The 14,539-nt window shown below is 37.7% G+C and overlaps 1 protein-coding gene and 1 long non-coding RNA gene across 2 annotated transcripts in view; both read right to left on the bottom strand.

Annotated features, from left to right (window-relative positions):
• Positions 1–1,990: 1,990 nt before the first annotated feature.
• Positions 1,991–14,539, bottom strand: part of LOC139984266 (NXPE family member 3-like) — a 40,526-nt gene continuing 27,977 nt past the window's right edge. Inside the window, exon 4 of the mRNA XM_071998100.1 lies at positions 1,991–4,329. Coding sequence (XP_071854201.1) covers positions 3,522–4,329 — 808 coding nt within the window. The 3' untranslated portion in view covers positions 1,991–3,521. The remainder of the gene's footprint in view (positions 4,330–14,539) is intronic.
• LOC139984267 (uncharacterized) lies at positions 5,449–14,254 on the bottom strand. Its single transcript, XR_011798994.1, has 3 exons — positions 10,242–14,254; positions 8,577–8,791; positions 5,449–7,301 (listed from the first exon to the last, which is right to left on the bottom strand). It is a non-coding gene; the product is annotated as an uncharacterized lncRNA (long non-coding RNA).

Below are 14,539 nucleotides of genomic sequence, written 5' to 3'. Positions count from 1 at the left end.
CCGCGTTAGGCTAGATAACGAAAACCTTTATTTTTTGTTTTTATACGCCTTGCATTTGCTATGATTGATTCGTTTCATGAACGTCTAACACACCAACTAACATTACTCTTTACTGATACTATTAATATTATGTACAGGCTGCTAATAATATACTTATGTTTTGCCCGCGTTAGGCTAGCTAAACGAAAACTTTTTGGAGGTTTTGATTGGCAGTAATCGTTAAGTGTAAAGGAAATTGCTAAAACACATGGCTCATTTACATCAAATAGTATATAGGCAGAGTAAATCAATGTACGTATAAAATGAGTGAAACAGGTGGTTCGTTATTGTCTTACTTCACGTGATAGAGACGATTTGATTGGTTGATTTAATATATATAAAAGAAAGGTATGGTGTGCATGCAGGATTTTTTGGGGGGCCAACAAAATTGTCCATTCTTACAAAAAGGTTAATTACTCGTTAATTAGGGTTCGCCGTATAAACATTGTATCACAGTTATCGCTCTTCCATCAATCGCAAGTTGCTGATATGTACATTAATGTAATTAAGTGACATCGGAATGTTAAAAACAATCCAGATAAACGCAATATAGATGTTTAAGCTGCGGCGGCGTTTTTCAAATATGTTTTGTTCTGTGGTATTCAAAATGGGGTCGTCGTAACCCTTTTGTAATGTTCGCGAAAATATTTTAGAAGGTCGCCAAAATATCAGAAAGAAACGGAAACGGAGATTCCCAAAGCAGTCTTCCCATGTACAAAGGACGCTTGGTTTATACCTAACCGGGAGAGTGGCACTTTCTCCACTTCTACCAAAACTGGATTTTTTTTTTCATCAGGACCAAACAACTTCTTTCGTTCCACTGAGAGGTGTCAAAAACTAGTCGTACAAAGGTGGTGATCAGTACTAACTCTATTTTTGCTGTACAGTTATAGATGATATTTACCCTGATCTTTTAGTTTTTATTGATTGGTACCCACCCCCCCCCCAACCCACCCCTCCTTTAAATGGGGTAAATGACAACATATAACTAGACAACACTTTTCACCAGTTCAACAGAAAACAATGTCATCCCAAATATCGGGCATTTATACTAATCTCAAAAGAGGGAAAGTCTTGAACAAAGTTCGCTGGAAACGTTGTAAAGAGATAGGACCATATTGTTAGAAATATATACCATTAACGTGTACTATTTATATTACCATGCATCGTAACTTATTGTCCCTTTTGGCGTTCCATAGCAGTAGAGCGATCTTGTTAGAATTAAAACGCAAGAGAAAAATAGTAATTTCAATCGTGGGGGTATACAGTTTTGATGATTGAACTATTAAGTTGGATATATATATATATATATATATATATATATATATATATATATATATATATACATATATATATACATATATATATATATATACGATTTCCAAGTCTTTTTTATCTTGTTGATTCTACTGGGATATTCTGGTGACTGAAGTTGATGACTTAAAGGCATTGAAGACTCGCCCCAACTGCGTGCCGCCCTCTGAAAAAAGTTAACTTTCCGTTGTTTCAAGTTTTTTTTTCTTGTCGCTACAAAATGCCGACAGTAATGAAACGTGATACCTTGTTATCTTTAGCTGGACCTGAGATGTCCATCGCTGTATCGTTTGTACACTGTGCTGTAGGTATCGACCGCAGCTGTATGTACTGACTGTACACTAGTGTCTAATTACCGACGGTAGCGAGCTGTGTGTGTATTTTCGGAGATCGATGGTGGTGTCTAACACTTTTGTTACACCTCATTCGAAACTAGTTCAGATTACCGGCATCAGACGTTTATTTGTGCATGAGTCTTCGCTCCCTTTTCATGCTGATAATTTTGTTGCATCTTAAGGTCAACAAAACATCCTCATAGCAGTTTCTATCGCAAAGATTTGACTTGTTTTTGGTCTTCAAAATTGCTGGTAATTTGAGAATGTATGTCTGACAACAATAAAGGGACTAACGTCATCACGGCATTGTTATTCTTCATCATATTTAAATAACTCATCCACAGAGCAAAAAAAAAAAAAAAAGAGAAAAAAAAGAAGAATTCTACAAAAAAGGATAGTTAAATCAACAAGGAGAGATTATATTTAGATAAGTAAAGCTGTTGAAGACCATTTGTCGTTATGACGTCACATACCACATGCTTTGTTCCGGGAAATAACAATTGAAGGATTAGCCAATCAAAAACAGGTTACATCCAATCAGCCATATCTCAAAGTGCCCCATTGCGTCATATCGGAATATCCCTTTTAAAATAAATATTGCGTTTCTTAAGCTCATATTATGTGTTCATATTATATATATATATATATATATATATATATATATATATATATATATATATATATATATATATATATATATATATATATATATATATATATATATATATATATATATATATATATATATATATATATATATATATATATATATATACGACGTTTATCATCTCTCACCTCTTAAACTATTGAATTTAAACAGCAATTTTACAATATATTTCATATAAGTATAGGTGATATTCCAATCACGAACAATTTGTGTTAAACAAACATAAGCTTGTTTTTTGGCTGTCAGTCATACACTGATTCAATACAATTTCTGAATGATTAAAATATTCACGAACTTTTGTATTCAAACATATGCCATTGACAATAACTTGACAGAAACACTAGACGAGCCATTGAGTACACGGATGCTGTTTATACTAAATATTTGTATAATACCAAGATAAATATACTAAAGACATTAATTCATAGAGTTATTAATGTACATGCTGTACAACTGTTGTTTTCAAATGTTCTATCGAAGTGATTAATGTGGTCACGTGATTTTGGTTACTGCTCAACTTGTCACAATGGCTGACCAATTAATTTTTTTAGATGGTTCGGTAAATAAATATTGATGTTTTGAATAGTTTGTTGAAAATGACCTATAAAACTGAAGGCTTCATGATATATATATATATATATATATATATATATATATATATATATATATATATATATATATATATTTATACTGTGAACAGGTAACTTCATTTACAGGTAACTTCATTCTTTATTCCTGAATATCTATATTATTATTATGCCTATGTCTTATTTTCCTGATTTGCAATTTAGGCAAGGAAAAGATATGTAGGCCATTGAATCTGCCCGTATTTGTTAGGACATTTCATATATTTAATGTCCCAGTCTACACCAGACCATTTTGGTAATCTCATTCTTGCTTTAGTTGTAATTATTTTAAGATGCAAACTTTCCTCATGGTAGAATATATTTCATGTTTTTATAAAACTATACATTCAACGACAAAAAACTGTAGTGAAAGGAAAGTGATAATAAGGTATTTGTCCCATCCGAACAGTAACACATTCAAATAAGGTATTTATGAATTAATAAACTCTTTTATTGTTACTGTAGGAAGTGTAAATAATCTGAGAGATTTTAAAATATTGAAAACATATCATAGTAAAATGAGATAAAAAGTAATACATTTTAAAGACATATCATTGTGAGTAAATAATCCATTACTTGTACAATTGTTGGTTTCAGTGGATGAATAGCGTCCTTTGATTGCTGTACGAGAGTCATGTCCCACACGTCTAAGAATGAAAACCTTTTATCCTGGCTGAAAACATCTCTTAATGTCTTCTCTCCTTGTAAAGCTATCCAATCACTAGATATAAGGATAAACCCACCGATGGAATGTTCCCTGGTGTTAGCACTTCTGACTATCACCTTAGTCTCTGGACTTCTCTGCCAAAGTCTTCCAACAGCACCTTTAATAGCTTGTAGTCGGTCCCTGTAGAAGGTACCGTCTGGAACCCCAAAGTGGGCCCAGATAGAAAATATAATAATGACCTCAGGTCCACCTTCTAAGTCATCGATCTGTTCGGCTACGTAACGGAGCGTTTTGACCGGAATGACCTGTCGACCTCTAACAGGAGGTCCGTGGAATCGGAATTGCATGGATAGGTTATCCTTCTCGCAAGACTTCATATAAGGGTGATTCTGTGAAGATACACAACGGCTGCTGGCTTGCAAGTAATCATACATCTGCCGGCCAGTGGAATCTCCATAAATGTGAATAGATTTTCCTTGTAAGCAAGTTCCAATATCATCATCTTCGAAGTGATTGACTCGACAGTTGAGAGGTCGCCACGAGTTGTTATAAAAGTAGCCATTGGTTTGAATGGTCGGAGGTACCGCAGGAAGATTACAGTTGGGTAAATTGGTTTCATTAGGAGGGGTGCCTCGTACTTCGATGGACGGTAGCAGGGTCGTATTCAGATGGACCTTGGTCCTATACAGGAATGGACAAGATAGAAATACTTTGAATTAAAACTTTACGCAGTATCATTTATGAAGAGTATATAGGTTTGCATTATCAGGGTCGGATCCATGATTGTGAGTGGATATCACTCTGAGGTTATTGAAGCCGATTCCCAGGTAGGGGGGGGGGGAGGGGGCGTCTAGAACCCCGTGGTACACCCCAGAAAGAACTAAGACTGCCCTCAGTAAGTTGGTGCATTGTAAGGCATTTTAAAGCTATAAATAAGCGTAAACACGAAAGTTGTATATAGGCCTAACTATAGGCCTAACTTATAGGCCTAACTATACTTTTAGAATGATTATTTGGTGGTGGGTAGTGCGGGATTGTGTGGGATCATGAGGGGTTGTATCGATCAGCGCCTGATTATGTCGATGTTGTGTCACATTTGACTTATTACGAGGTATACTCTTATCAAAACGATTGTGTACAATTAGTTTGAGTATTGTTTTGCCTGCAGAAACTTCTTTAATATTCTGTGGCACCAATCAATATGAAGGAATGAAGATAGATTTTTGAATTAAACTGCGATACCGTACGTCTTGAGCACTGCGAAAACAGAGTACTGTATTGCATGTTAGTCTGTGACTATACTACACAGTACTACACAGTACTACACAGAACTACACAGTACTACACAGTACTTTATTACAAAGTACTATACAGAACTGTGATACTAAACAATACTATATTACACAGTACTACACAGTACTACACATACTATACTACACAGTACGACACATTACTATGCTACACAGTACTACACATTACTATACTACACAGTATATTAAACATGACTATACTACACAGTACTATATTACAAAGAACTATACAGAACTGCGATACTAAACAATACTATATTACACAGTACTACACAGTACTACACAATACTATACTACACAGTACGACACATTACTATACTACACAGTACTACACATTACTATACTACACAGTTCTAAACATTGCTATACTACACAGTACTATGTTAAAAAGTACTATACAGTACTGTGATACTAAACATACTATATTACACAGTACTACACATACTATACTACACAGTACGACAAATTACTATACTACACAGTACTACACATTAGTATACTACACAGTTCTAAACATGGCTATACTACACAGTACTATATTACAAAGTACTATTCAGTACTGTGATACAAAACAATACTATATTACACAGGACTACACATACTATACTACATAGTGCTATATTACACAGTATTACACAGTACTGTGATACTAAACAGTACTATACTACACAGTACTATTACACAGTACTACATACTGCTACACAGTAATACACAATACTACACATTAATATACTACACAGTACTATTACACAGTACTACACTGTACTGTGATACTACAAATTTACTATACTACACAGTACTGTGATACTAATCAACTGAATTCAAGAAAACGAAGGCCTATAGCGTTCTTGATTTGCTACATTAAACACTATCGCCTATACTTTCAAAGAGAGTAAGCCTTAAATGTTAACTAGGGCGCAACCACGTATAATTATCAGGAGGGTTAGTATTCGTCCCACCAGCCCCCCCCCCCCACCCCCATCCCCACTTGCAGACAATAAACATTACAGAAATTCTAGTGAACTGTGCACTGCTACGGTATATACTTTGTATGTGCGGTTCAACGTAAACATTCGAAAAAGTTTCAAGACCGTTTCAAATGTTGCACGTTATAGCACCAATTTTGCATCTAACCCCCCCCCCCAAAAAAAAAAATTCTCGAAGGGGAGGGACGCCCCAATAGACACCTCAATGGACGACTTAACATCTTATAAGCCTCAGCCACCCCTCCTACAAAAAAAAATGGTTGCGCCCCTGTTGTTAACATGTTCTTGTTACACACGACATCATCTCACAGCTGACATCTTGGTACGTATTTACCCGCATAGCAACGCCTATTATCATGGTACTTGTAGAAAGAAGGGGGTTACTAATTAGGCTATAATTTGGCAGAAACACGATCGTGGACATGGTCGATCTACGGCAACAGCCGATACTCATAGCTGGTACAGCAACTAGTGTTCAACTGTGTTAATATTGTTTATAGGTACGGTACTGCTTGATTCCAGTTAACACCTCTCTTTAAATTACGCCAATCCGTCGTGCCGAGAACGAGGAAAGGCATGTTCGGGTATATCCATACACTGAAAACTTAAATTGGTTCACCGACTAACATAACGTTAGTCCATCTGGTGCCTCTCCCGACTAACATAGCCTTAGTCAGTTGCTATACCGACTAATTTATTCCTTAGTCAGTTGGATTTCTTAGTGGGTCATCTTAGTCCGTCAAGTTAGTCGATCAACAATTTCTTAGTCGGTAAATGTATATTAGTCAGTTACATTAGTTGGTGACATTAGTCGGTCTTTACCGACTAATTTATATGAGCCACCGACTAGTTTATAGCAGGTTTTACATTAGTCAGGATGGTGCCTCTCCCGACTAACCTTTCTTAGTCGGTATCGACTGACTAGTTGCACTGACTAGAATCACTGAAAGAATTAAACCCGACTAGTTTCACTGACTAGCATCACTGAAAGAAAAGAGAGCAGAAGAAACACAAATAATGTGTACTTTGGCAGTATTTATTTCTGATAAAACTTCTGATGTCTACAAAGGCTGACTTTCGACAGATAGGGAAGAAATCACTGTAAACAAAAATTTGAAAATATGATTTTATTCCAACAAAGTTAAGACAAGTTAATGGATCAAACATGAATCGCAAAAGTATAGCACTGCACAATAATGCAAAGTTGAATCTTGGGCAAGGGTTCCTCATGACTTTCGTTTTAAAGTGGTACCCCAAATCGACGCCAGTTAAGTCTTCACGAACAAAGAGTGTTTCTCCTAACTACAAATGGCCTCCCACTTGTCTTCAGGAAGCCAAAATCTGCACCATAATTGACCTGTGAACAGAAAATATGATATACGTGTAAGCACAGATACAGATATAGCACATGATAACTCACATTATCATAAACATACATTTACATTAAAATTTTATAACATATTGGGAAGTATACATTTAAATCTAGGTCCCTCAAATTATAAGCCAGGAATAGCAGCTTTACCAAATAATTATTAGCTTTGCACAGCATAACACCAAGTTATTTTTCAAAGCTTAATAATTATGTTAATCATGTTAATAATGATCCCAATAGACCGGGAGTCCAGAGGGTTTGGTTAGCTGGGAAGGTAACCAATTGCCTTGTACATCACAATGTTCACAGTGCATTCCTGTATATGAAACCAGACGAATGGCAAACCGACTGTGGTGGGTGTGGCTGGGAGAGCAATTTTAAAGTCACCTGATAGCTAACCTAGATCAGTTTTCATGGTAACACATCAAAGTAAGTACAATGTGTCAGGTATGGCCCCAAGAGCAACAAATGGCCATCGCCAGTAATTATTGGTGGTGGGGTACCCCTGCCAGTGATCTATAATTGACCCCTCAAGGCTGACCTAGGTCAGCTCATGAGGAAACCACTTGAAACCTACTGGAAAATGTTGGTTAGGACTTCAGATACAACTGATGGGCATTGCCAGTAATTTTTATTGGTGGGGGGGTACCCCTGCCAGTAGACCCCCAAAATGCCCATCCCCCATTGACCTAGATGAGCTCATGATGTAACCAGTTGAAAACTACTGGAAAATGGTATCACTTCATATGTAAGGGATGGGCATTTCCAGTATTTTATATTAGTGGGGTACCCCTGCCAGTAGACCCCCAAAATGCCCCCCCCCCCTCATTGATCTAGGTCAGCTCATGATTTAACCAGTTGAAAACTACTGGAAAATGATTGACAGGATTCTATATGTAAGGGATTTGCGGACTCTGGCAGTGGTGGCCCACCAATATAAAATACTGGAAATGCCCATCCTTACATATGAAGTGATATCTATCATTTTCCTGTAGGTTTCAACTGGTCAAATCATGAGCTCACCTAGGTCAATGAGGGGATGGGCATATTGGGGGTCTACTGGCAGGGGTACCCCACCAATAAAAATTACCTTCCCAGCTAACCAAACCCTCTGGACTCCCGCTCTACAGATCTGTGAAAATTTGACCAAACTTATGAAGCTTGCACGTAAATGATATACTAGACTGTTTTTTTTTTAAAACAGGTTATGAAAAGTATCTTTAATATCATTAAACAGTTGGGTACAATAGTTAAACTCACTCTTCCATCTTTTTTCTCTATGGTACTTGTTCCTTTGCTTTTTGGACTCTTGGATAAACTCTTTTGTTCTGCGAAGGGTACCAATATATCATCTTAAAACATGTCTTTAAGCCATATATAAGACAGTTCTCCTCTTCTGTTGTTGCCTCCACACTGGTGTCGTACATCACAGGAAACCTCACCCTTGACTTAGATATTTGGCTTTTCAATTCCTGCTGGAAAAAAGAAACAGCAAAGTATTCATCATTTGAAAAAATAAATAAATAAAGTTGTCACCACAAAGTTATGTGAGAATTGCTTCCACTATAGTCTCAAAAAACAATCCCAAAGTTTGAAGCAGACTGTATAAAGCTGAAAATTTGAACGAGAGTGTCATCACCATTGCAACCAGAATCAAATGCCCAGAATACAGAGATAATAAAACATGGGCTAAATCTTTGTTTGTTTTTATGATCTTTAAAAATATAAAATTTTAGAAACAGAAATGCACTGAGCCAACTTATTTATAGGCATAATCGTTTTTAGTTGTTATTTTGCTTGCTCACATAACAAGCCTGTTTAGACCTAGGCTAGAGGAGAATCAATACTTTGTTACACTAAGTTTGTCTTTCGGTCGTTTTGATTTAGTCTTAGTAGTAGTACTAAAGTATATAATGGACCGGCGAAGACTAGAGAATACCCAGAGTTTTAGCAACTGCGTTAAACTGTATCATCTGATCTATTATTTACGTCAATGAGTTTCATTCAATCTAGGATCAAAAAGAGAAAACTAATTAATCTTAACCTTTAAACTTTGCTACTAAACAGATATGCTTGAATTACAAATAAATGTCAAAAAACATAATCTACGAATCGATGCATAAACATATACATAAACAGAATAATTTGAATTCGCGCAAGTGAACCCTGCACTACATTGGACAGAAAAAAAACGTGCAATTATAGACCAAACTAAACATACTAAATTTTCCGTTACTTCTACATAAAATATCAATACAAATACAACAACTTACTCTTTTGGCAGTATACTAAAAGCACATGTTATAATAACTTCAGACTATCAAGCTTTCCTGAGAAAAAACGGTTAATACTTCTTACAGTAAACAAGTCGACCGTGAAGGAATGTCGCAATTGTTTCCTGAGCGTGACCGGAAATTAAATACTAAAAAATGATAAATGAAAAGGTTAAATAGAACTGAAGCGTGCATCCTGACTGCTCGCAACATATAATACCGTTGACTAGCCAACATAATTTGTTCAGCCTACTATGACTGTACGTTTGAAGGTCTAGCCTTGCTTATTCAATATCACAAAGCCTACCCATTTAGATTCACATGGGATATTACAGGAAATCTTTACCAAATGAGTGTAGACTTCAAATAAACTATTGAGACTTATAGTTCCAGCATTTGTTTGGGAATAAATTAGAAGATTATGTGCCACTGTTCAGTCTAGCCCAATACACACATAACACATTTTTAATTGGTGTTTAGAATGCACACTTTAGTGTTGAGAATGCACTGCAGTACCCAGTAGAAGCCTATAGGCTACTCACTGTCATTGCACTTGTGTATTGCGAAACGCCAGCGTGACAACGGTAGCGTTACACTAACCATAATACATGAGTACTAGTGCCAGTGGCCTAACAATTAACTTTAATTTTACCTTCAAGTTAAAGGAATAACAGGTAGGCCGATGATGGCAGTTAATACCTCCATTCTTCTAAAGACCATCTTGGGTGATTTACGGTTGAAAGTTGCTTAGAGTGATCGTATGAAACTATGCCAAGTCCAGCAAGCTGCCGTTGCCTCTCGGTTTCCAAATTGAAGTGAATCGAATTGGGTTAAAATACATTAGTCCGTCGACACCGACTAAGCTACGATTATGGCGTAAATCGGGTGTCCGTATCGTTCTTAGTCCATGGGTTAAAATACCTTAGTCCGTCGCCACCGACTAAGCTGCGATTATATTTTCCTTAGTCAGTGTAAACTGACTAAGAAGAAGCGATGAAACGAAGATTTTTGCTAGTTCGTGTGCATTGACTAACGTTACAAACTAATTTAACGTTAGTCCGTGGCAATATTGACTAGTTTATTTTTTCAGTGTAGGCCTACTCGGAGCATAAAACGACTAGACACGACTTCATTTTAGAATCGCATATTGATGAACTCGTACTCAATGGTTGGTACAACAACTAGTGTTCATGCCCCACAACCGAGCATCAGTAATTATTACTTTGTGTTCGCAACACGTGTAACACGTGTTACAGGACATGAACAGTAGTTACTGTTCCAGATATGAGTATCGGGTGACAGTATGTGATCGAAGTTACCAGTGCAGTACATGCTTATGTAATATGTATATGCCAAACAATCCGAACTTTCTGTATACGTCATCCAATGTATTAATATAAGAAATATTTACATACTAGCGTACATAACCTCATTCTATTAGACCTTGCCAAACTTTTATAGTTCATTAAGGATAACCAGGTATTTGATTAACAAAGGATGGCCAGCTAATTCAAACTAAAAATAAATACTAAAATGTAGGTTTAGGATTTAACTGCCAATTTGGCACGCACTATATTCAAGTTATAACACATAAAAACAAACTCCATCTCGACCCAGCTGTGCAATCGTTACTGTTATTGATCAAATAGAATGTTGACGTTTAAGTTGGAAAGATCGTGAATCCAATTCGAAAAGTGGACATGCATTTGTGAGTCCTACTTACAGATGTACTAAAAAAAAACCAGTGGCGAACTAGAACAACTGTATTTGCATACAAAATACGTGTCATTATAGTACGCGGTGAAGGTGAAATTTAGTTAGTTGTTGATATTCAATTCGAAAAAGGTGTTTGTAACTGCAACCCTTTTGAATTTATTTCGGTCACTAATAAGGAAGTTCCGCGTTTGGTTCTTTAACGTGGACCAAAACTAGGCTTTATTTATGAACAGTACTCTAGCTAGCATGCGCCTGTAATATAAACGAAGAAATTTAGGCTAAAAGCGACACAGATTCACCGGTTGTCAATCACAACTCACGTCTGTTCCGGACGTGACAGAGAATACCCATAGTCCTGGACACTGATTGGTCAAAATGAACAACGAGTTTTTTTTTTAACGAATAAACGGTGGTTTACGAAGGTCTATTGCACGCTTAATCTAGCAAATACAAATGTAGGTCTATCATTGCACAAATGTAACACTCTCCTGTCCAGGCGCGGCGGAACGGAAAAATTATTGGGGGGGGGGGGCTAATGTGTGGAGACTATCTAAGCGGAGCGCCACCATCGGTTGGCGCGGAGCGTACAAGTAAATTTTGGGTTTTTTTCAAACCCCCAGATGGCCGGAAACGGCACTTCCCGAGTGTTTTATGCTGCGAATACCTGGCCCTAAAATATGGGTCTCAAGCCTGCAATTTCTCAGATTGCACGTAAAGTCTGTAAAAACATTGTAATTTGTATATTCGATGGTGTTTTAAGAGAATAGCTATTACTCGTAGCCTACTCGCAAAGACGTTTTTGAGTATAGTAAGGGCAGTGGCGGGGCTAGGGGTATTGGTCGGGGGGGGGCAAGAATGGTCTGTAGGGCGCTTTCGACACTATCTAAGCGGAGCGCCACCACAGGTCGGCGCGGAGCGTACAGAAAATTTTTGAGTAAAGATACTCCCGAGATTGCAGGAAATGACCCTTTCCGGGGCCTTGCTAATTTGCAGATAAACGGAGAATAAATAGGTGTCGTCGCCATTTTGTCGGAAAATACACCGACAGAATATGACAAATGTCAATAGGTATATGAGAGCGCAATAAAATAGTCCAAAATCGCGAATAAGTAAAAAGTAGTGAAAAGCTGAAAAGGGCGCCAGCAGTCCATTTGAGTCCGTCAGGGGGGGGGGGGCATCCGCCCCTGACTGTATATATGGACGCTCGATCCGCCACTAAGTAAGGGGATGTTGGAGAACTGGCTGAAATGAGGCAAGTCATTGGCCTAAGACGAAGTCGTGTTACGCTTACCGGTACTCACACTCACTGCTTCCACTTTTCACGGGGCGTGAAGACGCGGTTGGGATGACAATGTGGTCTATAGCCAAGGGACGGGCCGAGGGTCCCCCAGCAATTACTAAAATTATTACACCTATAGAGTATACGTGTGCATCGGACAGATCGACAAGTATGCATTGAAAAATGGGCAGATGTACGTTTCGGAGCCTTGGTAAATATTGGGGGGCTAATCAAGCATTTGCCCCCTCAACTTTTTTATTGGGGGGCTGAGCCCCCCCCAAGCCCCCCCGGTTCCGCCGCCACTGCTCCTGTCTATTAAAAACTGCTTGTTCGATTTCCTGGCCCTGGTGTATCTACATCCAAAACACATAATATACGCCATATAGGCTACCCACGGAGCTGCTAGCTTTGGAAACTAACTATGAATGTGTAGTATATAATGCCATGCCATTACGGGCTAGCTATTCTTGCCCGAGATCACCAAATAACACCGAGTCATTGCGGATAAATACGATTAACATTTGTTGCTTGCAACTATTTTGCAGGATGTTTTTAACTCAAATGCGTTCAAATGTTAACTGTCTTGTTTAATTGGAGAAGAACGAACCAAAGTAGAGAAAGTTACGTATTGTTTTGAAGAAGTTTGTTACACAAGGCGATTAATGCTCACGCGCACTACAATAATAAAAGCCGGCAGTGCTTTCGGCTTTCGACCAGTAATGAAATATGTTTTCCACCTTTTTGGTCACCGAATTCAAACGATTGTTTCAGATGTTACCATGGCCTTTCAGAGGATCAAGCTATGACCAAAGCAAAGAGGAGTTTTCATACCTATTAAATCGAATGAAATACATTTAGAAACTTTTTGAAATGACGAAGACTGGAAAAGAAAAGGTTGAATTGGTGGGCGGTTGGGAGGAGGTGGGGGGGGGAGGGGGAGTAGCAACTTTGAGGGGCAGTGGGACGTATGCCAAAAAGAGCCCCGTCAATTATCTGAAATTTCACTTTTGAAAGTATTTTGTCAGAATTGGGGTCGCATACAGCTTATGCCCCTGTCTCTTGTTGTCAGCAAATGGCCACTTGCAATTACCAAATGGAGAAAGTATCATACTTATAATTTACGAGAGAAAAAAAAAACACTTGTTAGTATTACAAAAATGAAAAGAGCTTACTTTTCATGAATAAAATAAATATTACTTTTTCAATCATAGAAAAGGACCCCTTCATTTTTTTCACGAAAATGTGAGCGGACAGTTTAAAATTTCAAAGAAAGGGGCGTGCACGTTTCAGATTTTAATCACAAATATGCAATATTTTAATTTATATTCCATTTTAGTATTAGCTTTAAATTGTATGTCTTTCTGTGCTACAAGTGTGCAAAACCACCATTGACGGTGACGGTGGTGTGAATATTTTCACTCACATCAGTTTGAACATGAAAGATATACCACATGGAGGTGACCAGACGCGAAGCCAACCTTCCTGCCATGGTCTGAGGTGGCAACGACAAATATTTATCCCTATTTTAATACTCAAATTGAACTTAAATTAATTAACGCTTGTGGTTGATATGCCATTTCATGACACCATGTAGACTCTATCCTCTGTTACGCTGATGAAGATAAAACCGGAAATGTACAATCACACACATCCCACACCCCTAGATATCAACTCGAAAAACCTTTCTATTATTTACAAAGGGCGATCGACTTTCTGTCTACAAATATTACATGTTAGCTTAACCAACATTCCAATTGTGTATACCACAGAAATTATAAATCACTTCTATTGGGTATCAACAGTACAAAACTACGGTAAAGCCTATAATCAGGAACGTAGGGAGGCACACATTTGGCTGACATCCGTCGCGGGGGGGGGGGGGGAGGGGGTTATCCTTCCTTTGTCCAATATACTATGTCTTATGAGACTGTTTGTACCGGTAAGGGAGCTTCGGT

Source organism: Apostichopus japonicus, chromosome 17 (assembly GCF_037975245.1).
Source record: "Apostichopus japonicus isolate 1M-3 chromosome 17, ASM3797524v1, whole genome shotgun sequence".
Taxonomy (NCBI): Eukaryota; Metazoa; Echinodermata; class Holothuroidea; order Aspidochirotida; family Stichopodidae; genus Apostichopus; species Apostichopus japonicus.
This window is presented reverse-complemented; position numbering and strand designations above follow the sequence as displayed.